The sequence below is a fragment of the Lichenostomus cassidix genome, chromosome 11 (genome assembly GCF_008360975.1).
Source record: "Lichenostomus cassidix isolate B80296 chromosome 11, HeHo_3.0, whole genome shotgun sequence".
NCBI classification, from domain to species: Eukaryota; Metazoa; Chordata; class Aves; order Passeriformes; family Meliphagidae; genus Lichenostomus; species Lichenostomus cassidix.
Window position 1 is genome coordinate 7,489,664 of NC_139492.1, and position 27,296 is coordinate 7,516,959.

Genomic DNA, 27,296 nt, shown 5'->3' on the forward strand with positions numbered 1-27,296 from the left:
ACCAGCTGGCTGGCAGTAGCAAGGACAGCAGCTTGTTCCTTTGGTGCTTCTCAAGTGATAAATAAAACAAGCTATTCCTTTCACAGCACTGCTTTCAAACAGCCTGGTGCTTTGTAGCTGCTCTAATCCTGCCAGGTGCTCCTGTGGGCTCAGGTTGAAATGCATGTCAGGGGCTGGGTTTGTCCCTTCCCTATGTCCCACTTACAACTGTTGTGTTTTCTAATCTTTCTCTGCCTTTCTTCACATCACAGAGCCAGCTGTTGGTGTTTGGAAGGGCCCTGCAGAGGCACTAGACCTGCTGGGCTGAGGATGACCAACTTGCTGTGAAGCCAGGAGCCAAGGAGACCTGTCCTGCTGCAAATGGAGCTGCCAGGTGACGCCAGAAGTGCTACCAAGTGCCAGCCGAGCTGTTGTGGCATCTGGCTGAGCACATGACCATTTTTTCCCTTAGCCTGGAGAAGTTGGAGGGAAGGTCTGCCTGTGGTATTTGGGGTTTTCCTTGGGGCTGACCATGGGATGATCTTGCTGGGTGCTCAGGTGTTGCCATGGTTTTAATGGCATGAGATGTCCATTTCCAGAGAGCTGCTTGTGTTTGGGCTTGTAGGAGGTTCTACATCTTGGGTGGAGCAGAGGAGAGCCTGATGCTCCCAGCCTGGGTGCCCCAAGGTAGTGGGTGGGATGGAGAATGCCCTGGCACAACCCTGCTGACAGAGAAGAGCTGGGTGTGAGGGAGGAGAAGCTGAGCCCTGCTCTGCCTCTGTGATGGGGAAAGACCACGAAGCCCTGGTCCTACAGAGTGGTGCTGCTGCTGTTTCTGTCCTCAGTATCATGGGGTCTCTGATGGTTTTTAGCTGCCAGGAAACAGGATGCCAAGGCAGATGGGGATTAAGGTAGTGGCAGCCCCAGGAACAACTACTGAACCATCTTGTAACTGCACAGACATTGTCACCCTTGACATCTGTCTGTTTTTTCTGTTGAGGCTGAGAACCTGTGCCAGTACCTTGCTGAGTCAGGCCTGAGCCTCCATCCAAAGCCTACCCATCCTTCCAAGGCACTGTCTCCTGGCAGGCACAGCCTTGGTTACTGCCTTTCCTAACCTCCATGTCAGAGATTCCCCTTGAACTGTGATTAACTTCTGGAGGCTTGTAAATTCTCTTCTGCATTGACACAAAGACAGCTGGCTGGACTAAATGGTTTCATAGAACTAAGGAAAAAGAAAACCTAGGAGGCATTACACTTGTTGGGGTCAAGGATTTTGCTTTCTTTTAAGAGGCAGTGAGGATAAAACAATTTATTATTTTCAAATCAGTTAACTGCACAGCTAATGTCAGGGTGTCTAAAAGGCAGGAATGTGAAATAGTGTCTTGATTTAGAAAAGAGTACAGAAACAGTTCAGGGTTTGAAAGTGAGATGTAAATTAAGTAAAAAAAAAAAAAAAAAAAGAGGAAAGCAAATTGATTCCTAGCATGGGAATAAAAAGGGAGAAAATAAACCCAAGGCTGTGTGTTGAGGTCTGTGTTACCAAAAAATAAATCTATGTTCTTCCTTGCAATGGGTGATTGCACTGCTCAGAGGAAGGCAAGGGAAACATGGCTAAAAGGACCCAACTTTATTTTCCTTCTTTCTTAGAAGAAAACAAATATGAACCCTGTTTGAAACAAAGCAGACTGTGGGCTGCTTGTTTGGGGCTTCAGGATTGGGTCTTCATAAGGTTGCAGCTGGGTAAGTGATCTCAGTGCAATTATTCAGTAGGGAATGTAAATATTTTGATAACATCTGAAGTGATTGAGCATTGCAATCAGTCCTTTCTTGAAGTGAGCACTTCATGGGTTAAAACGGGGGTAGGGAGTGCTCCCGTCTGCATCTCTTCTATCCTGTGAGCTGTCTGTGCTAGCACTTCTCTCTAGATCTTCCTTGCAGCCTTTGCAGCAGCTTTGTCTGCTCTGCTAGACACCAAAAGTATCCAGTTAACTCTGTTAACTGGTTTGATCTGGTGAGTGCAGCAGTGATGACACAAGAGATGTTTCTGATGTGCCTGCTGCAAACACCCCAGGGTCTCTGGTTTTGGTGCTCAGAAGCCAGAGTGTGCCTGTGCTGTGAGGTGTCATCTCAGAGCCTGCAGTGGGGTTTTTGGGGGATGCTGGCCCATAGTGCTCTGTCCTTCTAGCACTTCAGCAAAGGAGAGGTTAACAATGCAATGTGCCTGCCTGTTGCCCTTGGCTGTATGCTCATTTATTTCTGCAGAAGTAGAAGAGCTATGCAAAGAGCATTTCCCAGGGGATGGAGGAAGGATTTCAGCTCCCTGCACAAGCTAACAGTTACCTGTGCCTGTAAAGAGAGCAGAGCTTGGAGCCTGGTTTGGTCAGATGCTGCTAGAATGGAGCAGGGTGGCTTGTCTGAAATGCTAAGGTGCCTGACTTGCTTTTGTGCTGGGCTGTGGGCAAGTGTGTCCCCCCTCTGCTTCCTTGGGATGTGCTGAAGTCTGTGCAGGTGTGTTGGAGGGAGTTTCACTGTGTGTTTGCTGTGTTCATTGTGTGTTGTCCCTGAGCTGCTGTTACTGCTTTGAGACAAGGCACTGCCAGCCAGGCATCACCAATGCCCCAGCAGATGTGGGAAAGTGCAGCTGGTTTCTGCTGCCCTGGGGCAGGGGGACCACAGCAGCTCCTCTGTGGGCCCCAGGTGGGTGCTGAGCATCCCTTTGTCCCACTGGTGCCAAGGCTGCCATCGTGTCCAAAAAATCACCACAACCTCTTCCCCATCAACATCCCTGTTGTTGCCATGGTGGTGTTGGGACTGTCTGGGAAGCCCTGCTGCTCCTGAACAAGGGCCACAGCCTGACTGGCTGAGGGAGTCCAATGTGTGAGTGTGGCCCTGCAGAGTGGGGAAAGGGGGGTATGCTGGTGACCACTCCTGTGCTGGAGTGCCAGTGGCTGTGTCCCCTCCCAGGATGGAGGGTGACTTTTGCTGCCCGGGTTGTCTAGCCTCAGTATGGAGAGCTTGGGAGCAGAGCTGAGTGGAGACTGCTGTATGCAGTTAGAGAAAATAAAAAGGCTAGGCTACTCCAGGGGGGTGCAAATTACTCATAGCAGGTTATCCAGATGTGTTCCATACCTGGAGGATAGGAAATAACTCAGTGAAGTTAAAGTTTGTTCTGTAACACCTTGGGTTACAGCCAGTGCTGTAGTATTACAGCAGCAATCCAGTAAATACAGAATACTTAATTTTCTGGCAGCCAGTATTGTGTGTGTTTGTGCTGGAGAAGCAGGCAAAGGCTGGAAGCAGCCAAGGTCAGTCTCAGGGGTTGTCATTCCTGCATCTGTTTTTGGCTGGTTCCCTGTCTCCAGTTTGGTGTCTCTGAATTGAACTATTATTTATGGTCTTCCAGAGATTGAAACTCTTTTGTGAGAACTGGGCATGAACACACATTCACTTTGATTGAGAAGCTTTGGAAGACTGAGATTAGACCATCTTAGTTGGGATTGAGGTTTACAGAAGCATTTCAAAGAACTCGGCTGATGCCCAACCTCTGTGTCTTGGTGGGTGAAGCAGCTAATCAGGATATGAGCATTGTGCAGCTTGTGCTGTGCACTGAGAGTTGATGCTGCAGAAGTGAAGGGATGGTTCAGAAATGGAGTGGATGGGCTTTAGGGATGTGGAAATGTCCCATGTTCTATCTTGGGGATGCAGCTGAAAGGTGCATTAACAAATCACTGCATGTCAGCAGAACAGAGGAGGCTGTTCATGAGCCAGGCAGTGTTAAGAAATTGCTTTTACTGACCTAAAGAGGTGAAGGTGCTTTTATTTATCCAGTATAGGTCATTGCCAAAACCCTCACCTGGGAGCAGGGTGGAGGTCCTGTGCAGACCCTTCTTTTCTGCCTTGCCTGGGGCAAGGAGTCTCAGTAGTAGCTGTGAGCCCACAGCATGAAACAAATCTTTCCTTCACTTTAAAGATGGCTCTTGTCCTTTTTTTCCCTCCAGAGACTGCTTATGCATTGCACATTAAATAGTCATTAGCTAAAAGACTTTGTCATCCAGGGAGCAGAGCTCCCCAGCCAAGGCTTTTCCTTGGCTCTGGAGCATCCAAGGTGCCAGCCTGTGGATCAGGCTTTTTCTCAGTTGCATTCTCCTTGCAGCAGTGTAGATGTAGAAATGACATTGTCTGGGCTGACAAGCTAGACCAAGGAATGGCTTGGGCTCCCTCCATCTGCCTGGTAGGGGGAGGAAGGTTTGGGCTGGAAAAATACATGGTGAGTTCAGTAGCAGGGACACAGCTGAGTGTGAGGGCAAGGTTGTTGAGTTTGAGATTGGGCTGAGATACCAGCATCAGGTTTGGCACTGGGTGCTGAGGTGCTTGCAAGCCTTGTGTGGGTTTTCATGTTATTTCCATCATGCAATTCCATGAAGATCCTTTCCTGCCAGCAGTTTCCTTTGCTAAGCACCTGAAGCTTCTCTAGCAAGTCCTTTGAGCATGAAATCTGGCTCCAGCTGTGCTCTTTGCCTGCAGCAGGCAGGAATAATTCCTGTGCTGAGCAGGTGAGAGGCTCTAAGGCTGGTTCTAGGATGCTGGAGCTGTGGGAAGGAGCACAAGGAGGCAATCCTGTGAGTGCATCTCAGACCAGGCATGAAAGACTTGGTGGGTCTCACCTTGATGTCTGTCTCCAAGCTCTGCTTTCTGAGCCAGGACTCATCCCCTCCATCCAGCTTCCTTCCTTGCACTTCTGTCTGGGTGTCTTGAGTGCACAAGGGTACCCCAGCTGAGGTTCTTTGCCCCAACTCTCCAGTTTTCACTGAGCTTTGTAGCTCGATGTCATGTGGGAGATATTTTGGAGTGAGTCTCCACAGGCTGGCTAGTTGGAGAGCCAGTTATTTTTCAGGACTTAGATCCTCCCTGACTGAATTGTAAATCCCTAAATAATGAATGTTGGTTTCCAAATAGAGGGTTCCTTCTTCCCTGCCAAGCAGATGCAAGGATTGGGTTTGCCTGTGGCCCAGAGTCTCCTGAGAAGCTTTTGTTTATAGCATCTGTTGTGCCAAAAATGCATGAAGCTCCCTGGCAGGAGAAATGCTCCTGCCAGTTGGGTGCCCTTGGCTGGTGTGTGTGTAAATGTGTGCCTGATTAATTGGAACAAGCTCATCAGAGGGTACTCACCAGGTGCAACACCAAAGGATGCCCCCAAAGGCATTGTCAGAGATGTGGCAACACAGAGGTTTGCCTGCTGTCCTTTGTATTGATATGATCAGGGTCCTCTCTGGGTGAGCAAAATACAAATTAAATTCTTGCTTTGTAATTCAGTATGGAAATTTTTTCTTTACTCACTAAGCAAAGACATGATGGGCTAGTCTGCAGTGTCTAAAATTAATTTACCTGGAGCTTGTGGAGCATTACTAAATGCCACTCTAAGGCACACTTCATAATCCTATTGCAGTCACAGGACCCAGCTGTGCCAGGACAGCTGTGCCACCTAGAAAAGCAATGAAGAAATATGCCCAGGGCTGGGGTACATGTCTCAGGAAACCCAGATCTATCAGAACAGGGTGCCAAGCTGAAGATCACCGAGAACATCCCAGATTCAGCCTCCTCAGCCCTCCTTTTATTCCAGCATCTGCAGCTAAGCGAGAAGTCCCCACCATCACTGCAAGCTGCACAGCAATCTTAAAATCCATTTACCTCCCCAGACTTACCCTTAGATCAGGAATCTGATTAAATCCTGCTGAGTACCACAGAGCTGTCTGAGGTGGGCAACATGGAGCTCTCCCCTCATGGGACAGGGGTGGTGGGCAGGAGCTGTGCTGTGTCATGGCTGGTGTTTCATCTTGTCCCTGCAGGGAGATCAGGCTGATTTCTTTTGTCTGCTTCTTTCCCCCAGTTTGGATGCTGATCCCTGGAGGCTTTAGGGAAGTGGAACTATGGGGTAGGGAAGAGCATTTCTCCAGGGCTAGAGGGTGGGGGAAGCTGCTAGACTGGGATGGGGGTGTGGAGAGTAGAAACCATCTGGAAATAAGCATTGTGGGCATGATGGACAGACTTCATTTCAACTGAAATGAAATTGCAGTTAGAAAATTGGAACAAATAATCCAGTTACTCTCAAGACCCAATAATAAATCACTGAAATCCAGATTAATATGTTATTCCCCCTTTAGATTTGTCTCTTGAAAAATAGTTATTTCCAGGTTTAAATTCTAGTTCTTGTTACAGCATATTCTGGTGTCCACAGGACAGTGCTGTGCTCTCATATTTCATGTAGGAACAAAAGGAAACAGCAGCCTTGTGGATTATATGTACAATGGTGTAACTGCTTTGAAAATAAAGGAATGAAGTTATTGGGCTGCTTGCAGGATGTGGGTAAAACTCGAAGGGAAAGAAATGGTCATCTTTGTGTAGACAATGTCTTGCTGTATAAAGCAAGTTCACACAAAAAAAAGATGTGGAACAGAAGGAAACAGGAGAGCATATGATCAGAGATTTTACTTCAGGTCAGGATGCAAATAATTTTAGTTTAGGGCTGGTCTCCCATCTCTGAAAATAAGAAGTGGTTAAATGCATCTGTTCTTTGGTCCAGTTTGCTAGAAGGGAGGGGACATTATATCTAGTCCAAAGTAGTACTTAGTAAATGTTGTCCATGTTTGAGTCTTGCCAGTGCTTGAAACCCACTTTCTGGGGTTGTCTTCTCTTCTTGCCCTTTCTTGCACACCCACTTTGTGTGACACAGACAAAGAAAGGTGGTTGTCAGGCTGGTGTTTGGAAGAAGAATGGCCCTGTTTACCTGTGCTTCTTGTAGGATAAGGATGCTAGAGAAGAACTGCCACTAGGATAAATTCTGAAGTGGCCTTGCTTTCCCATATGTTGCATTTCTGTTTGAGCTAATTGCTCATGTTCCTTTAATGGTTTCCTGCTTTTATTTCTGCTGTTACAACTTCTAATGCCTATAGGAAGCCTTGAATTTGGATGTTACTAAATGAAAATTAGGGCCCTCATTCTCCATGGAGAAATGCTCTTGGGCAGTGTGGTAATTTCACGCCTGGAAGGAGTCATTTTTGTTGGATAATTTTTGTAACTTAACCAAATTAGCCTTGAGAAACTATAGTTCTTAATCAGAGTCGTGAACTCTCTGCTCCATTAGTTACAAACATTAGCAGAAACATTCTGGCACAAAGGGTGGACACTTGGTTTGCAAAGCAGGACAGTGCTCTGATTTTGCCAACGCTTGGGGCAGCAGTGTCCCTGGGGTTGAGGTTGTTCTTAACACTCTGAACCCTTAGTAGGGCCAGACACAAAGTCACATCAGGTCAGCTGATCTTGAAAAATTAAGCAGCCAAGTGACATTTGCCTTCCTACTGTACTCACCAAAAGAAGATTCTTTTGGTGGGAATTAGATTCCTGAGTAGATTCTGGAGAGTTATAAAGGACAGTTTGGATATTAATAGGGATTTGGTTAATAATTCCAGGAAATAGGGTTCCAATAGTCATGGGAGAGGGAGCTGGATGGAAAAGTGAGACATGCCAGCAGGCTCTGGTGTGTCTTTGTGGCCCATGGGAAACCAGGTGGGGAGACCTTGTGTTCTCGAGTTCTGAAGGATGCCACAGCCTGGAGACACAAGTGTTAAAGAAATTTTTGAGTAGGTCTCCTCAGTGATCCAGCAGAATTTGTTGTCAAGGTTCACTCTATTACTTACCATATGGACCATCATGAGTTGCCACACACAGGCATAGAGATGTGCACATCCGTATCTATGTGTACAAAGGTACCTACTGAAAGTTCCCCTTGTTCAGTGAAATAATCACATCAAATCCATTTGCACTTCTCAACAGTCAAGAGTACTGTGTCCAGTTCTGGGCCCCTCATTCAGGAAAGACACTGAGGTGCTGGAGCAAGTCCAGAGAAGGGCAAGGAAGCTGGTGAAGTGACTGGAGCTAAGTTAAACTGATGTAAATCTGAAGCCATGAGCTTATGCTTCTTTCTGTCCCCATTGTGTGGCAGTAATTCCTTCTGTCAGGTTGGACACTGACTTGTGCTGCTCTGATGAACCTACCCTCGGTGCCTGGGATGTGGAGGGCAGCTCAAACTCTACCTGGAGCTTCAAGGGACATGGCTTGCCCCAGCTAGAACAGCTTCCAAAACAGCTGGTCTATCTCATCTCCTGTGTGGAGCACAGATCCAGCCCAGCAGTGGAGTCAGGGCAATTCCTCCTTCCCATCCACAAAAATGCCCTTGCTGACTGCAGCTCACTTGACTGGAGATGCCCTGGTGCTGGGACTCTGTCAAGGACATCTCTCTCTGTTCCTCTGTGGAGGGGTCTGTGAGGCCAGACAGAGAAAACAAGTGCTAATTAAAATGAGAGCACTGAAACTTGGACCCATTCCTGTGCACTTCAGTCTTGGCACAGCTCAGCTTTCCTGCCTCCCTCAGACTCACCCAGCAGTGACATCCCCACACTGTGGGTTGTGAGTGTTGTGAGGATGGAGTTAGGGGAGTTCTGATAACTCCTCCCCACTCTCTGCAAAGGTCATCAGCTCAGTCCAGTGAAAGTAAAGAGGAAACAAATGCCCAAAGAGCAGAAATCCCCAAACATGTCACATCAAATCATGGAGAAGCTAATGGGACACAGCCACGTGGTTAGAGCATGTGCATTCTGCTCTATATCATTAATTTACTGATGTTAAATATTTCAGCAGGTAACTTCCAGGGCTTCCAGAACTGTCCTAGTGGCTGTGATCACAAATTATTCATCACTGGCACTTGAACAAGAAAAGCCTTTCTGAACAAGGGCATTTCTGAGTCTCTTGCCTTTTTTTTTTTTACCTTTCAGCTGACTCCCTCTGCCTTCCAGAAGGAGATGTCTCTCATCACCAAGCAGAGACTGGCCAGCACTAAGAAGCTGAATCTGCCCCAGGTTGTCCAGCTTCAAGACAAGAGTGAGACCTCCCATCACAAGGTAGCCTTTCCCTGCCCTTTTCATTTCTGCTTGATGTGACATTTGAAGAGGGTGTGTGCTTGTGACAGGCTTCCCTCCAGCTCATTAAAATACCTTAGTGTCCAGGTCCTGCTGTCATTTCAAACTGCTGCTGGTGGTGCAGTTCCTTCTGCTGGGGAAAAGGCAAGACATTTTTCCATGGTGGAACACTGGAGTCCCGATTTGTTCTAAGTCAACACAAATAACCTCTGCTGAAGCTGGTGGGGTTTGCTGGAGTGTAGCTGCCATCCCTAATGAGAGAAGGCTGGGCCAGGACACAGGGAAATGAACTTGCCATTTTCCCCTCTCCTGCTGAAATAGCTACCTCTTGCTTTGGTGTGGTCGCTGTCAAATGCTTGGGGTCATAGGATTCCCTCCACAGTGGCAGCGCTGGCCTTTGAAGGCTGGGGGCCTGTGGTGATTACTCCTGATTTAACAAAACCAATTGCTTTAATGCTTTGGGTTGGAACAATGTGTGGAACCCTGACAGGGTGTTAGATTTTGCAGGCTGCCAGATACACAAGGGGCTTTGCCTGTGGGAGGAGAGGGGAGTGGATGTGCTTTATCTAGATCAGTGTTTGCTGGTGGGTGTGTTTAAAGCTGCTGTTCTTAGCGGACTGCTCCGTTTAAAGCACAGTCCCGACGGGTAGATGACTGAGATAGGCTGTTGAAATTGTCAGCCAGAGAGCTGTAACAAACTGGTTAAGGATTACCCTGCATAGCACAGGAGGCTGGGAGTGCCTCAGATGGATGCACAAATAACTGGCAGTATGCTGCAGCCACTCGCTTCAGCCAGTTGTGACTCCTGTGGAGATGCAGGAGACCTGCCTGTGTGTTTTGAGTGGGAACAGTGCAGCCAGAGAGGGGAGACAAAAGCAGAGAGGAGTTTTGTCAAAGAAATGTCTCTGCTCAGTAAGCATTTGCTGTTGCATTATTACAGACATACTTCTGCAATGGTATTAAATATAACACGAATAATAGATTGCAAGAAAGCAGCCATTTAAAGCTCGTGGAAAAAGGAAATACCAGATCCAGTCTTACTCAAGTTGCCCAGAACTGCTGAGAAAAGAGCTGAGCCTTACCCCATCCAGCATTCACCTACATTGTCCTTCTGCTAGCTACTGTGTTACTCTCTTTTTGGCCCTTACCTCCTCTGGTACTGTTCTCTTCTTGTTGGTGTGTAAGCTTCAGACATAAAGAAATATTTGGAGTTGTGTGGGACTCAGTCTGTCTCAGAGTAAAGGTCATCCTGAAATTGTTTCCCCTGGAGCCTGATACAAGTTCTGGGGTTTCACTTGCTCCAAGAGTGCTCAGGGCTCTGTCAGCCAGTGCCCTGGAGCTCTGTGACCCCATTAGCACATGGCTCTGCTGGAGGTAACTGCTACCTGGAATTTTGGAGAAGGAAACCTGGAGAAACACCTGCCGAAAGAGCTGCTTGGCTTGAGCCTGCTGAGTGTGGTCCAGCAGCTTTTGATCAGCCCAGGGCAGAAGTAGGAGAGCCACTGTCTCCCCAGTGTGAGCTGGGCAGATGTACTCACCCAGAGTCTGTTCTTCACTGGGGATCAGTGCAGGATTCTCATTCATGAATCTTCTTCCCAGCAGCTGAACCTCTCCCTGCTCTCTCTTGCCTCTCCAGGTCTCAGCAGTTGATCTGTATCAGAGCTCACTTCAGATTTCTCCACCAGAGGTGGTGTTTCAGAACTTCATCCCTGGCAAGGTCTGTGAAATGCCCCTGGTTCTGAGGAACAGGGACAAGGTAGGTGCTGTGACGTGGAGATTTAACACTGTGCTGGAAGAGGGATGTAGTTCCTGTGTTGTGCAGCACAGCAAGTTATCTGCTGCAGCACATCCAGAATAAAATGTCTCCACACCTTTGTTCTGCAAGATGGTGGAAATCTTCCCAGGGGATTCTCCCAATTCTGGCTGTATGTTGCTGGTATCTAACCCAAAGGACCTTTTCTTGCCCCTTTCTTTCCCTTGAAAGCCTTGGATTGATGGCATTGTTGAGGGGTGTACAGTTCTTACCTGCCCTCATGCTTGACCTCGAGTGTGCACTGTGTCCTGTGGCTCCTTGGTTAATTTTGGTTCCTGGCAGGAATCTCTGCCTCTCTCAGCTTATTTAGCTGCTTCTGTGCAACTCACACTTAAAGCTCAGGTGTTGAGTCTTCTCTACTTTATGCTGGAATTAGTTATAATTAGTGGCATTGGCACTGCAGGAAATGTGTTTTGAAACAGCCCTGGAATTGGGCTGATTTAGCAGAAGCAGTGGGAGGCTTTTAGGTGCCATTTCAGGCTCCTGCTAAGCTTAATTCACCTCTGCTCAGGTTTTCCAATGGCAACATGGTGTTTTGCTTTCCCTTTGGAGAACCACAGCACCTCCAGAGCAATGTGTTCTTGAAGGTCTCCACCTTCAGTTGAAAAAATTGTGATAGTTTTACAATTTCCCAAGAAACTTGAGAAGGGAAAAGTTGAAAAATGTCAGCAATTGTGTTCCACTGTAAAGAGGAAAACAGAGACCTTTAGAATCTCAGTCAGGGGAACATTTTCTCAAATGAGCCTTGTGCCAAGAGCAAGCTGGTGGGAAGAGACAGGAGAGAGGAAAGGAGCAGAGTTCAAACTTTTCTCCCAAAGCACTTTCTTAGACACAAGGATTACTCTTGATACATAACAGTGTACATAAAGTGTAATGGAAGCAGAGAAAGGCCAGAAAAAGAACAGTGTAATTAGATGTGGTATTGTGTCATGAAGAGTAAGATGTGTGCATGAGAGAAATGCAGGATGGGAAGATGGAAATGTGATAGGAGCAGGTGAATTAACCCCTTCCCCAAATCTACCTGCTGAGAGAAACAAACAAGAGGACAAAAAAGGCTGTTGGGGCATAGGACTGATGGAGGAACAACAAGAGAAGTCCAAGTGTGTCCTGAGATAACAGGTTTTGACAGGGACATGGCTGCAAAGGGGAGACCCTTTGGCAAGGAAGGATGCAGTTCTGGCCCCTCAGTTACTCCTGGACATAGTACATCATTCCTGATCTGGCATTTAACTTGGGAATATTGGAAAAGTGCAGCATGGATGACTATGCCCAAGTGATTCCACTGGTGAGGTCTACTTTGATTCTGGTACTTCTGCTGCAGGTTTCCTCTCTGCTGATTCAAATGTGCCTCAGTTTCTCTGTTCCTACTGCTCTTTTTTGTTCCCACTGAGCCTTTTGGCTTCAGCTGTTCCAGTATCCATGCAGCACATGAAAATATTTGTCTTTGCCAAGTACAAGCCAACAGACAAACAGTGGATTTGCTCTCCTCATGCTTCTTCAAGTGGAAAAGAACATCTGCATTAACATTTCTGCCATTCTCACCAAAAAATAATGAACTTGTACAGCTGCATCTTGGGATTTATATACCCTGAAAAGGGGCATACAAATGTGTGAGCTGTTAATTTTTTCCCCCAAAAGAATTAATTTTGAAGCTAGTAAGACCTCAACTGTTGGACAGCACAGGTGTAAAAATACAACCAGCTATGAGGAAAATATTTGGAGTACTTAAGTGCACAAAGACAGAGATGATAATCCCAAGAGAAGTTATTGCATTCTAATTGTGTTGGCTTTTGGTAATGTCCTGGAGAAAAACAACATTGTGTTCTGTCTCAGGGTTTCTCACCAGATTCCCAGGTTCCTGTGAATCACACCAACTTAGACTGTGGTAACCTGAGGTTGTGTCCTCCGTGAAAATCCAGCTAACAGCCATGTGTATTTCAAACAGAGGCACTGTAATGATTCACATATAAAAGTTCTTCACCTGTTTGCTGTCAAATGGCTTTTCTGTCTTTCAGCTGCTCTTCACTACCCTCATAGATGTCCTGGGTGGCTTTTGCTGAAGATCTTAGCCATGTCTAAGACTGGCTTCTTAGACATCTTCCTGGAGTCTTTGTGACAAAAATGTTTGTCTTCAGTGTGAAATTAGCCCCTGGAACTTGCTGTCCCAGGGTGTTGCTGAAAGCAGATGGTGTTTGGAGAGTTCTGGACTGCCTTTACTATGGGTTATCAGGCTTGGATGGGTTGTGCAGAGCAAACCTCTGTTCTTTTCCAAGCCTCATGTGAGTTTGTTGTTTATCAGTGAAGCTGCCTGTCAGTCAAAATAATTTGTTTTAGGCTTTGTGAGATTTGATTTGGTGCTCAGAGGTTGATATCTGGGTGCTAGAAAATGCCTTTTTGCTGTCTCTGTGTGTGTGTATTCCAGAGAGCAGAACCTGGCATCAAGGTGCCTGCAGGGCCTCCTGGTAGAAGGAAGGAATGCCAGCAGTCAAGCTTGCCTGTTCTGGCAGCTGCCTGGCCACAATCACCAGGCAGCAAGAGCCCCTGGGGAGCCGAGATTGGCTTTTAGTAATGAAACCACACTGTGAGTCAGTGCTGGTCATGTTTCTCCAGGCAGAAAACGCCTTTGAAGCCCATAATTGATAGGCACAGCCTGGGGTGTCATGTGGTTTTCCATCACTTTGGCACGTTGACCGCTCTCATCTTCTGCCTCAACCTTTCCTGGTAATGTTTCATGCTTCTCCCTTGCTTCTTTATGGCCCATTTAAATTCTCTGTGCCATCTCCTTGTTTTGGGGGTTATCCCTCTGTCTTGCTGTGTTCTTCCTTTTGCTTTTATTCCCAGTAAGGCCACAGTGTCTGGTGTTCTTCTCTTGGTGGTCTGCCCACAGCACTGTATCCCCACAGCTGGACTGCCCCACTCAAACTCAGTCTGTTAGAAGGGAATTTCTTCCTTGCCCCAGGATAACATGTGCTGTTTTGCCTACAGTTGCACATGCCCCCCTCTGGAACACAGCTGCATGTCTGTGTGCAGGCAGAAGCAAGCAGGTTCTTTAGGCTTGTAGAATATGTGGATGACTTGGTTCAGGTGCTCTGTCTCCATCCTGCTGCTGGTGTCTGATCTCCTTGGCACTTCCCACCAGGCATTACCCTACTGCCTCTGGCTGAGCTGCTTTGCCCAGGCAGATGGGATTAATTTCCCTGCCTCCCCCTGGGCTGAAGCACAGGTGATGTGTTTTCACACCCTCTGTTCTCCACCCTTGCAGCTGTGCTGTCCCTGAGGACACCTGCCTGCCCATGACCCAGCTGTGAGGCCAGGGGACAGGAGGTGCTGTGCCCATGGCAGGGAGCCAGCCTGGCACAGGCACACTGAGCTCTAGGTGCCCTTAGTCAGCAGGAGGTTGGTGAGCTGCAGGTGCCTTGGACATCTGCCTGAAAGAGCTTGTGTAGGGCAGGTACAACCTGTGGGCAGTGACACTGCTGTGGCTGTGTCTTCATGTGTGTCACTGGTGCCTCTGGCAGCTTGCAACTTCTGAGTGCCAAACATGCTGTGCTTTTGGTTGGGGGTTTGAACATCAGTGCTGAGGCCCTGGCGGGGCTAATCTCAGTGCTGTTATCTGGACGCTTGTTATTACGGGAGGATTTGGGACATGGCATGTGGGAAGGGAGGAAGCCTTGCAGGGAAACAGAGAGGCAGGCTGACTCTTTCCACCAGCATCCTGCTATCTCTTAGCACTGTTCTTCACCTGAATTGTTTCGAGAGGCAAAGATGGGGGGAGCTCTGAGCCAGCTGATGTTTCTGCACCAAGGAAAAGGTGCAGGATCTCTTTGGGTGTGGCTGTTTTCCCATCTTCTTTTGCTGCTTATACTTAACACTTTGTCCAGTCCTCAAGTAACATGGATATAGAAACCTAAAGAGGAAATGCCCTGTGTTCCCTAGCTCCCTGTTCCTTGGGAGGGACTGAGCAATTATTTAACACTGTTGAAATTTAGACCAAAAATTATGCTGGCCTAGGGCAGTTCTCTGTACTACCCAAATGACACAAGAGCTTAATATCACTGAGGTAGGCTTTGAAAAGTACACTGGTGCCTTGAAAATGTGATTAATTAGTATAAATTAGTGCTGATTTTCAGGGTGAAATAGGTAAATTGATACCCGTGAAGGGCAAAGTGCTGCACTTGGAGTTGAGAGGCAGCAGAGGGACATGTGAACATCACGACAGATAGAAGTAGGGTGAGATAACCCGCAAGAGCACTAATGTCCCATATTCTGTCCCTTGCCTTGCCCTTGAACTGGTGAGTGCATGGCACAGGGAGCTCTGCCAGTGAGAGGTTCACTGCATAGCTTCACTGACACCCCTGGCTGTTTCACTGAATTGGGCTTTGGACTCCTTGCAGGGGTTTTGTAGGGCATCAGGAGAGGGTTGTGTGCTGCTCAGCAAGGAGCACGTGAGGATTTTTACCGCAGAATCAGAATTTTGTGTGAATTGAACATTTTGTCTTGTACTTGATGGAGTGCGAGTCAGCGAAGTACCAAAGTGCTGTAGCTCAGCTAGAAACACGTTGATAGCACGGGCAGGAGGTGCAGAGCACCTTGAAAACCCCTTAGCAAAGAGGCAGGCATTGAGAAATGGTTCTGAAAAACCACCTACACTGGGCTTGAAGCTTCTGGCAAACAGAATATCTATGTTTTAGTTGTGGAAGGTTTTGGAGTGCTCCTCTGAGCAGCCTCTACATCTCAGCTGCTCCATAATCCACGGGGATTATGGATGACCCAGTGACCTGGCTGCAGGTACAACCCCCTGTATCAGGGTTGTGGATGTTGCAGCTGGTTTATATGACTCTCTTTCTTTGAATCTGTTCTTCCCTGGGGTAAGTCTGACTGCAGTGAAGTTGCTCCTGATTCAAGGCAAAACTGTGGCTGAACCCTAAATAAAAGGACCATGTGAGTTGTTATTGGCTGAAATGCCACGTGCCATGTTGCCCTTTCTTGACAAATGAGCAGCTTCCTATTGTCTTTCAGCCATTTGGGAATGTATCACACGGCTGGACTGTCAGAAAGTAAATGAATAGCCGACATGTCTCTTTGTTTATTGGCACTTGCATTATAAATATGAAATGCTAATGTTTCTGCTGGGCAACGTTTCCAATTAGTTCCTCTCGCTGCTTCTGATTTACACATTCCTGGTTTATGGCTCCAGTTGCCCAGCGTGGGTCTTCTCATGCCACCCTGTGTTTCCTGGTGTCCTTGCATTGTGGTCTGACAGTCTCTGCCTAATTGGAAACCATTATGGAACTGACTGCAAATACCCAACAGACAGGAATATTTACATTTGTGTGTCCTTCAGGCGTATTAATAGATTATCTGAAAGGAAGAAGGAAGCAGGAAGCACATAAAATCATAGCACAGCTTATTCTGTTCTGTCCTCTTGTTCTTTTCACCATAGCAAGACAATATTTTTCAGGCAATATAAGTTCAATCTGTAAGGTTTGCAAAATTCATTCCTGATGCTCAGTGGAGACTGAAATATTGCTCACTGATTAATAGGAAAGATGACAGGACGATGAGTTACTGCATTACTGAAATTAACTCCTTTAAAATTCAGTCCAGCCCTGTTAGATGTTTTGTAGCACATGGAAGTTATTCCAAACAGACTTTTAAAATTACTCTTGCAGGGAGGAAAGGGACAGAAGATGAAAGCAAATGAATGGGCAGAATGAACCTGGAGAACAGGGACTGGTTTCAAAGAGTCCTGTGAATTTGTAGCTGAGGGGGCAGGAGCAGGGGTACCCCTTCTCCTGTGGAGCTCTTCTCATGCTTCAGCATCTCCTCTTTTATAATGGCCCCTTTTTTCCAGCTTATATGATACCATGGTTTCAGCAGGGAGCTTTCCCTGCTTGACTTACTATATTACCTCATGCTACAAGGATCTTTTCATTGCAAGTTATCTGCTGCAGGGAATTCAGTGAAGGATTTAGGATTGGTTATGCAGGATAACTGACATCTGATTCTGGTGTACTGGGCAGGCATTAAGGTTGATGTCACTGTGATACCAATTAATGTTGGCCTGAGTCTGTAAAGGGCCTGAGAGCATTGCTGGGTTAATGGTTGGATTTAATCATCTTCAAGGTCTTTTCCAAATGAAATAATTCTATAATTCTGTGGAACAACATCTGAGACAAGCAGTTGGTTTATTTTCAGTGGCTACCAATTCAAATGACAGGGGTGATATTTGGAAGGCCAGAGCTTGTAACTTAATGCTTATCAAAGGGGAATAAGAGCAGAGGAATAATCCTACAGTCATCTGTGTTTTCCTTGAAATTGAGAAAAGGGTTGTTTGAAGGCAAAAGTGGTATTTGCATGAAAATTGTAGCCTGAAGCTGTGTCTAAATAATCTTTAAAGCATAGAAGTGATGCATCCTCTTGCTCACTCAGGCTTATTTAAAAACCTGGTTTTAAATAGTCTGTTTAGGGTTTGCAGAGTAAAGCAAGCTTTTAAACTGGTGTCAGCTGTGCCCCTGTGTTTTGTCCCAGAGTTAGTGTCCTGGTAACACAGGGCAGTGCTGCAGTGGAGAATTTGCAGTCCTCTTCTCCCAAGGGAGGACAACTCAGCTTCCTAAAGCTGAGTGAACCATGAGTTCACATCAGCAGGGACAGCCAACCTCTGCCTAGCACACCCCTGTCTCCTTGGGTTTTCCCCTTTTTGGTGTGACACTGCATCCACTGTGGTGCAGGGTCCCACCTTGGGGGAAGTGTCAGCACACTCTGAAGTCTTTGGATCAAACCTTGCTCTGGCTGCAGCGTCCCTGGAAAAGGAGCTCAGCACATAGTGTGCATGGGCATGAATGGCAAGAGGCAGTGTTCTTCTCAAGGCCTTGGCTGCCTCTGTGAGGCCAAATCCTCAATGCTCTTGTCTTGCCTTGGCAGACATGAAGTCTCCTTCCCTGAGCACAGCTGTGCCTGCAGTCCCAGGGCCCATCACCAGCAGCAGAGCTGGGAATGGCTGCATGTGCTGGCTTGTGGAGGGATTTATTCCTTGGGCTCTTATTTACATTGATGTTCATCCCCTTGCTTCTTAGAAATGACAATAACTTGAAAACTCCCTTTTACTTCCCTCAGATACCTCCAGCTGCTGAAGTTTCTTTTCTCTTTATCCCTGTACTGATCTGAACTCCTTGCATTCTCCTCAGTCTACCTGGCATCTGGAAGGGAGAGATAACTGAATAGAGGATGCCAAGGCTTAAAAAGACACACAGCTTTCAATTGGATTTACAATGCCTTTGTTACAGTAGTGTGGCCAAAATAACAACAACCAAAAAAAAGGGTAAATAGCATTCTTCATTTGCTAATGCAGTTTCTGAGGATCTGAGCAGTCTGGGACGTGAAGTGCCCAGATAATAGGTGCTTTAAATTCCCATGGGCTGCCCGAAGCTTTTATTTTAGAGGGCTTAGGCTGCAAGATTGAGTGCAAAATTGCTAATTCAGAGAGACTTGCTGAAGATGAAACGCTCTCCTGAAATGTGATCTTCAATCCTGTAGGTCATTTGCTGGAGCTCCTTCCTGGTATTTTACCTTCCAAATAGGAGCAGCAAAAGCACTTCTGCAATTTCAAGTATGAATATTTGAGATGACTAGGAAAAAAAATATCCTCCTTCAGTCTTTTACCATCTTGGATGTGACTGCAGCTGTTTGGGTGACTTTAAACTGCTGCTGAGCAGGTGGTTGGTAGGCACTGGGAATTAGTTTTGGGTTAAAGCAATAGCTGTGTGTCTGTGCCTCCTCTGGCAACCTTAGGTCCCTTTCCAGGCTTGGAGAGAACGGGTATGGGAGTGAGAGGCCCCAGCCATTGAAGAATCTGTATTGGTTCTGGTTAAGGGAGTTTGCTGCTATGTTCCTTAATTCCTAAATCAAATTGTCTGCTTGCTGCTTCAACAATGATAAAAATATCAAACGAGTTGAAAGCACTGAGGAGAAAAGATCAGGCCAGCAAGTGAGTGATAAGAGGGAGAGCTTTTATCAACTCATCGATACAGGAGCTGCTGGAGGCAATGGCTCCCTGCCCTACAGCAGCAGCTCTACCACTGATTTCAGCAGGAGCAAGGCAAGGCTGCCAGCACGGTGATGCCATGTCGTGCATCTGGTGATTGATCTGCTCATCCCTACAGTGAAATGGTTTTGGTGATTTGATTCACCTTTCTACTGCTAAATGCCAGACAGCTGGAGGGAGGGGCTGTCTGGCTCTTTCCTGAACAAGCCAATGACTGGGAATAGCAGGGTTTAGTTTGCTCTGGTAGGGATGCCTGAGGGTTTCCTGTTTGTAGTTCCATCCCACCTTTGTCCAGGGATGCACCAAGTCACTCCTGGAGACCTTAGAAGAGAGAGGTGTTTAAAGCATCAACCATGCAGCAGAGGCACCAAAGTTATTGCTGTGTCCCCTGCAGCTGGTGTGAGATGTAAAGGGAGAATGAGATTGTACCACAGGAAGAGCTCTCTCTAAGTCTAGGGCAGAGCTGCAATAGACTGCTGAGGGCAGGGCTGAAATTCTTAGGGATTTAAGTACTTGTCAGACATTGGCAGGAATAGTTTGGCATTGGGGCTGAGCCCATTCAGTGAGGGGAGATGGATCAGATGGCTTTTTAAGGAGACATGTCCCCAGCCTTGTCCCTGTGATGTTAAGGAAAGAGGTGGGAAATACACACATACCCCACGCTTGCCTGGCGTTAAAGCTTGGTATTTCACCAAAAATGGCTGTTGATCCTGCCTGTGGCAAAGTGCTTTTGAAAATGTACCAGAGCATCCCCTGCCAAGCTGCACCATCATTGCTGCATTGTTGGGGTTGGAGTTAGTGTTGTGGAAAACTACATTCTTAGTGGTGCCTTCAGTAGTCTGCAGTGGTGGTGAAAGCAGGTTCTGTTATTGCTGTAATCCACTACCTGAAATTACTCTATTTTGGTGCCTCAGAATCAAAGTATCAGATAATTTTGTCAGGTTCTGCTGTGAAAGCAGGTGAATCAATAGAGTTGTTTCTTCTTTGCAAGTTAACAGCCCTGTCCAAGTCATCCTACTGGAATGAAAGGTCATTGAGGTACAAAGTACTATTAGTTATTGAATGCTACTGTTAGGGTCATACAACACAGCAGTTTTTCTTCTGCTATGTGGATGGCACTAAATGTCCTGTGCTGAGACAGTTTCTTTTCCTGCAGGATTATTTCCACCAGCTCCTCTGCATCACTAAGAGGGAAGAGTTCATTGTGCCAATTCGGGCCATTGGTGCCCGAGCCTTCCTGGACTTCCCTGACCAGCTGGACTTCTCGGTCTGTCCAGTCAAGTACAGCACCCAGAAGACTCTGCTGGTTCACAATTTGGGGAAGCAGACAGCTTATTACCACATCAGCACCCAGAGGTGAGGCAGCTCAGCTCTCCTTGTGCAAAACACCTTTGGGTGATAGCAGAGTTGGTAAAGAGCAGCAAAAGGAATCAGAGCATTGGAGCTGCTGCCCTGCAGCCCTGGCTGGAAATGAACAGGACGTGTGGGGTTTGCTGTTGCTTCTGGTGTTTTAAGCCAGATGTAACCTTTGAGCTTTCTCACTCCCAGAGTTCCTGGAGAGTGCTGGAGCATGTTAGTAGCTGGCTTGCACCCTCCAGAGCACAAGCACCTCTGAAATGGTTACTCACCACTGTCAGCCAAATAGACCCATTGTCTGGGAGACCACAAGCATGTGGCTTTCCAGTGGTCCTCTCATGAGATGCCCAACGTGAGCTGCATTGTGGACAGCCTGTGCTGTTCCTGTTAGTCAAAGCTGATCTGATTTCCCTTGTCAGTTGATGGCATCAGTCATCTCTTCTGTTTCATGGTGAACCTTTGAAAGCCAGTTTAAATTTCAAACAGATTATTTAAATTTTTAAATAGAAGCCGTAACTTTATTCTAATTAAGTCATTCCTACTTTTTCTCAGATTTCTTTTCAAATACCCTGAAGTTCCTGTGTTTGTTTTTGGTTTTTTTCTGTTTTCTGTTAAATGTTGGTCAAAATGTCATCATGAATTCTTCAGTGGGAGCTTTCTTAAAGGTTGAGCTCCTCTAATGCCTGTTCATCTTCCATCTACCCACTGGTATATGCACAGGTGTATAGGAAATATGAGAAATTTGAGGAATATGTGAAAAGCAATTGGGCTGATTTAGAAGAGAGAATCATAGAATAACTTTTGTTGGAAGGGGCCACTGGAGATTATCTGAGCAAACACACTGTTCAAAACAAGATCAGTGTCTGGGGCTTACAGGGTGCTATTGGGAGATCTGGACCTGTAAAGGTTTAGATGTTGTACAAGAAAGCAAACATACAAAAGGACAGAGTTAAAAAAGCAAAAGAAAACAAGCTATTAAAAAACCCTTCAAACCTTATCTTTTCTGCCTGTCGGGAGCAGTAGTGATTCATGGAAAGGGTAGATCTAATGGGACGAGAATTATCTTAAGGAACAGCTCACAATTAATGGATAAGAGGCCAAAGTTTAGCCTGCCAGCTCCATCTCTTGGCAGTGGTTTCCATTTGGCTATTACAGTGTGTCAGGGATGTCTCCTTCACAGTTCTTCTTATCAGGTGGCTCAGGGAACAGATTGTGATGTTGGCTGAAGTTCAGAGGAGTTAAGTTTAACCATGGAACTTTTGTCTTTGGGTCTTGGAGAGCCAGGACTATATGAGGGGTAATGAGTTCCTTCTACAGTGGTAACAGAGGTGTCTGGTGGGTACAGCCTGGGGTGGGATGTAGGAGATGCAGGGGCTGATTTGCAGTCAGTGTCTCAGTCCTGAGGACTGAGCCTTGAACTTGCCTGCACCCTCTTCTGATAATTTGAAAAAGGAAGATATGTTCTTTCTCAGGCATCCCCTGAAGTCACTCCCTGGAGTGTTATTCCCATCCTGCCATCTGAGGGCAGGAATATGTAGACAAGGGACAGGAGTATGAAGGGAATGGGGTGGGGCATGTAGCACTGAATTATTGCCAGAAATTCCCCCAAACTTCCCCCATAGCTTCTCTGTTCTGGCAAAATTTCTGATGAAAAAATAGGAAAAATAATTCTGTGTCTTTCCCACACCAGGCAATGAGCACCCCAAGCCCCAGCAGAGACCTCCAGCAGTCCTGGCACCACCAGATTGGGGCAGATGCAGGAGTAGAACAATCCAGCTCTGGGGCTGTGGGGCTTTGTCTTTCCTCCCCTCTCTGCAAGGTCTGAGGTCCACCACAGAAACAGTGCTGGCCCAAGGCTTCTCCACTAGCCAGTGGTGATGTTCTCACTAGTAATGGGAACAGGTCAGGCCTAATTGCAGCAGTAGTTCCTTAATGAGCAGAAACTCCAGCATTTTCATCAGCTGTCACTACTGACATGTATAAAGTTCAGCTTGCCCACGGCTCTAGTTGTTCTCATTATTTTGTGTGTGTTGCTCTAATCATCATCCAACTCTGTAGAACATGTTTTTAAGGTGAAAAATTGACCACCAGCAAAGCACTATGACCAAGAACTCTTGTTTTCTTGGTGGGGCTGTACAAGAACCCAAAGCCCAGCAGCTGCTGGGCAGAAGTTTGTTTCCCCTGACCTCTCCCTAAGCATTAAAGCACTGAGTCTTGTGCCTCAGCCAAGAGCTGTTTACCTGGCAACAAATCCTAATTGCTCCTGCTAAATCCAAAGTGCATCAAAACATCTTCATCATTATTTCCAACACATTGCATGGAGCTTCTCTGGTGGGCCAAGCAAACAGTTACCAGCTTGGATGACATCCCAGAGTCCCAGATTGCATAACTGGTGAATACACAGAAATCTCCTGTTCAGCTCCCTTGATGTGCTCTTGTTAATGGTGCTTCATTTAGCTGGGATTGAATTCTTCAGGCTGTAAATGGCATCTTCCTTTTGGGTCTTGTTTCCATGTCACTGTATTGTTCTAATCTCCATATGCACTCATTCAGAGTTTTGATTGCTGCTCCTCTTAGAGCAGCTTTCATTGAAATGCGGATAAAATATGTCCTTTCTTAGACTAAAACAGGATGTTTTCAATGTAAAAAAACCCAAACAACCACACTGCAAATTAAACAATAATTATTCTTTAGTCTTCAAGGCTTTTATTCTCCCTGTCCAATTCCTAGGCTGTAATGTCACAGGATAGGTAGTGCCCTGACATTTACATCCCTTAAGGTGATGTTTATAGGTGGCAGGAAAAGAGAGATGCCTGAGGCAATCAGAGTCAAGTTGTGCATGCAAATAGCTCTTAACCATCTCTGTGCTCTTTACAAACCATCTTCTGATGGGACTGCTGGCAGTCAGACCCTTGAGCCTCATTGCAGGGAACTGGGGGAAAACACTGAGGAAAAAAACCACTGATGTCATCTCCAATGGACAAAATGGGGCACAAGATCACAGGGAATATTAAGGCATATTTTAAAATGTTTAACGAGGGAGCTCTTCAGTCACCTGTGGAATGGCAGTGACTTCAATGGGATGTATTAGAGTCACTGGGGCTTGGGGAAGATAATGAGTAAGTACAGGACTGGGTGTGCTTGACTGGCAGCAGGGGAAGCTGTAGTAGAGGCTGCACAGCATTGCAAATGGGCCAAGGGGAATTGTCAGCTTGTTAGTGACTGCTCAGCTGCTGTGCAGAGCAGCACGGGGTTGCCAGCTGAATATAAACATGTTGTGATGCTGAATCCCTTTCTGCAGTGAGAAGTGATGCCAGGTTTGGCTGAATCAGCTTCCTTTGGTATGTGAGGCCATCCGTGTGAGGGCTTGGTGGTGTGTTAGTGGTCAATGTACACATGCAGGAAACCCTCAGCCCTGGCTGATTATTGCTGTTTGAGGCTGAGCAAGGAACTGTGCTGTGGATGTGCCAGCACCTGTGAACATCTCAGCTACCCACGAGGGTAAAGCACCTGAGAAAACTACTGCCTTGCTCTGATACTCATCTGTGCTTTTGTGTAGATGTTGCAGAAAACGACCTTTTCTTTTTCCTTAAGACCCCCCCTTCCTACCAAAGGTCGTCATCTGTCTGGCAAGGCTGGCATTGCAATCAGTGGCTTCCAGGAACTTGTTTGAGAAATGAAATGAAAATCCTATTGATTTAGTCCCTAGATGAAGCCTTTTCCTTTCTTTTTATTTTTTCCTTTGTAAATCCCCCGATGGATGTAGATAGGCAGCAGGGTTTAACTGGGTCTTAGCTCTTGTCGCCTTGCATTTTACATTCCTGAGATCACTCAAACAAGTTCCTGAGTGCTTTCCATTTATATTGACTTCAGCCAGAAAGGAGGATGTTCAATACTTGCCTGAGCAACTCACTACCACATTAGGTATTTATCTGAGTCACCCCTGTGCTGTGCAGGATACCAGGATGGGAATACCAAACCTTTTTGGGTTGAAATTAGCCTTGTGTGAGTGTTTGAGGGGGTGGTGATGCTGCTGTGAGCAGTGTTAAACTACTATTGCGCTAAATTCATGGCAGCAGACCCTGAGCTGCCATTGGCCACCACTGTGTTGTCCATCTTCATGCAACTCTCATTCAGACAGACAGATTGGCAGGAGTTTCCTCCAAGTGCTCAGAGGTGGGGAAACCTTCTGCTTCCAAAGGAGCAGCATCTTTTGACTCCAGAGCTTCACTGTGGTGCACCAACTGATGTAATTTTTTCCATTTGTCTTTGGTACTGGTAGCTAGTATAAACTTACCGTGTCCTGTGAGTTTTAAAAAATATTGTTTCTTGTGTTACCTTAGGTGTAAACCAGTCTGATGCTGCAGTTATTACAAGACCAAGCTTTGCCTTGGACTATAAGGAATTTTGAAACTTTGCAGTGGGATTTTTCTTCCTGCTGGTCACAGGTGGCTGTTGCTCCTTCTGCTTTTCCTTCACTTGTGAGAACTCCCAGCAGCATGGCTGTTTCCTGTTGAACTTTTATGTCCTTCTGTTTGCTTCAAAGTGAGTTGAGGGAGTCAGTTATTGCAGGCAAAAAAAAAAGTTGTAAATAGCAGTTTGTGCAATTTTATGTTGGTTTTGTGTCTTAATAGTAGCAGTGCTGTCACAGATGCAGGACTGGTACCTAATGCTTTATCCAGTTGATTGGTTATAGGCTTTTATAGTTCCAATTAATTAGCTTGATGGGTGAGTCTAATTGGTCTCCAAAGTGCTCATTTCTGTCAAAACAGCTAATAGGTAACAACTGCTTCCCGCCTTTGTTCCTCTTGTCTAGAACTGCTTGTAATAATGACTTTTATACTGTTTTAGATCAGGTTATTCTGCTGCTTGCACACAGAGTATGGCCTTTGCCCTCTCATCAGGGCCCTGTGTTTCAAGACAGATGGTCTGTCATTTTGAGGGTAGGTGAAGGGGAATAAAGTTTGTGCTTCATTTGCTCTAGGCTTTTTTGCACAGCTTTGTAGTTCCACAACTATGTAACACCCCTCCTGACAAAATCCCTGCTAAAGCAACCTGCAGAGTTGACCACGTGAGCACAGACTGGGGGTTGTGTACTAGGAGGGTTGTTTGGAAAACTCTCTTTTGGGCTCTTTTGTTCATCCCCAGGTATGCACAGAAACAGATTTCCTGTGAGCCTGCAGAGTCCATTTTTAGCACATGAAGGATTTCTGGAAGAACGTGGTTTCCATCTCTTTGCAGGTCATCCTTGACTGCAGCTTGCCTACTCCATCATCCCCAGAGATCACTAATATGTTCTTAAGTGTCATTACCTCTGGATATGTCTCAGGGCAGAACTGCCCATTCATTAGATTCCTTTCCTCGTGGATCAATCAGCATCTGCTGAGAAGCAGTAGAGCAGCTTGAAGGGTGATTGATTTATTAAGTGGTATATTGAGTCTGTCTTTGCCAGACCATTAGAATGAATGCAGTGTTTTCCCCAGGGGCCAAAAGCAATGTTTCAGCCAGGCAGGTACCCCAGTGTATCATTACTGTAGCAGCAATAAAGATTAAAAATGGCCTGTGGCACCCTGGCCATGCAGCAGCGCTGTCTTTCATCATCCCACGGTTTTGGTGTCCTTTCCAGTATATTCTGGAAGGTTCCTTCATGCCAGGCACAGCAAAGGCCCCATGCTGGCTCCCAGATACTCCTGTGCTGGAGTCTTTCATCCAGCAAGACACACAGATCTTCCTAAGCACAGTGCAGAGGAGATAATGGGGAGTACTTGGCTGCACAGTGAGGAGCCTGATTGAAAATGAGTTGACTTTTATCATGCCAGAGAGCTGTCTAAAGAGCCACAACCACTCCTGTACCCACTGGACTGGTAATGGCTTTCCATCTCCCATTTCATCCCCATCAGTTTTCTTGTGATTGCTCACAATACATTTGGGTAGAGACCCTCCTCTTGCAATGTGCTGCCTGAGCTCAGTGGGTGCTTGGCTGAGGCTTGGGCCATGTTGGGAACTTCTGATCATTAACACCAGCAGTGCCACTGATCAGGATGCTTTGAGGTTTGTTGTAACCTGGGAATGACTCAGCTGTGCTCATAGAAGAGATCAGAGCAAGGCCCAGTCTTCTGAAAAACTGGGCAAATGAAATTGAACTTGCTTTCTGTAATAGCCAAATAATTCAACTTTGACTGTCATGCACTGCTAAAAAGATTTAAAAACCAAATTCAGCAAAGACGGAGTGACAGGGATAGAGGAAGGATAGTCTCAGAGGATGAAATGCAGCAGGGGCTGTTTTATTTCTATTCTATCTAATCAGTCTGGCTACCAGCTTTCAGGTATTTAGAGCAGTAGTTGATGAAGGGAAAGTACTAGCTGTTGAATCCTAGGAAAATGTTCTTCATAAACCCTGAAATTTGTTTTGAAATCTTGTTCAAGGGTTTGCTCATCCAGTCATTGAGATATACTTTCAGGCTAAATGAAATTTGTCTTTCTATTTAAGAACAATTTGTGCTGCTCTGAACAGCATTCCCTTCTGCACAAGGCTGATCATGTAGTATTAGAAGAATTCAGGAAGATGTTTTAGCTTTTCTCTAAATTCCCCCTCAGTCTTTTTACAGGCCCCACAGAGGATGACCCAGGGCTCGATTTCTTCACTTCCAGGCAGTGAAAAGTGATCGTGATGTGCTAAGATACCTGTGTCTATAGTCATTCAGCTGGATGATGGGATAAACACAGTGGTGTTTCTGCTGTGTCAGAGCCTTATTCAGGACTGCACAACCCATAAAACATCTGCTCTACTGCTGTATGAAAAGTCTGGCTTTGAATTTCAAGTCCAGGCGTTGCTTTGCCCAGGTTGTAGAAAGAGCTGTGTCCTGCCATCTGTAGGAAATGTATCCAAAGGACGTAATGATGAGAGAATTGACAGTCTGTAATAAGATCATGTTGTGTAAATAATGATAGGGCAGATCCATCTAGATTCAGTAAATGTGCTTTCATGGCAGCAGAGCATCCCAAGCTGCATACTGTGGACATTACCCTGTCAAGTGAAATGCCTCATGCTGGATCGCTGGTACAGTACAGAGATTTATTTTTTAAACATATGTATTAAACAACCAAGAGTCTTAAATGAAATGTCACA

General features: G+C 46.2%; 1 protein-coding gene across 1 annotated transcript; it reads left to right on the plus strand.

The window, feature by feature from the left end:
• Nucleotides 1-243: 243 nt before the first annotated feature.
• On the plus strand, nucleotides 244-20,222 carry HYDIN (HYDIN axonemal central pair apparatus protein). Its single transcript, XM_085071203.1, has 5 exons — nucleotides 244-373; nucleotides 1,630-1,722; nucleotides 8,811-8,936; nucleotides 10,591-10,710; nucleotides 19,968-20,222. The coding sequence occupies exons 3-5, from the start codon at nucleotides 8,838-8,840 to the stop codon at nucleotides 20,169-20,171; spliced, it is 423 nt and encodes a 140-aa protein (XP_084927329.1). The 5' UTR covers nucleotides 244-373; nucleotides 1,630-1,722; nucleotides 8,811-8,837; the 3' UTR covers nucleotides 20,172-20,222.
• The last annotated feature ends 7,074 nt before the right edge of the window (nucleotides 20,223-27,296 follow it).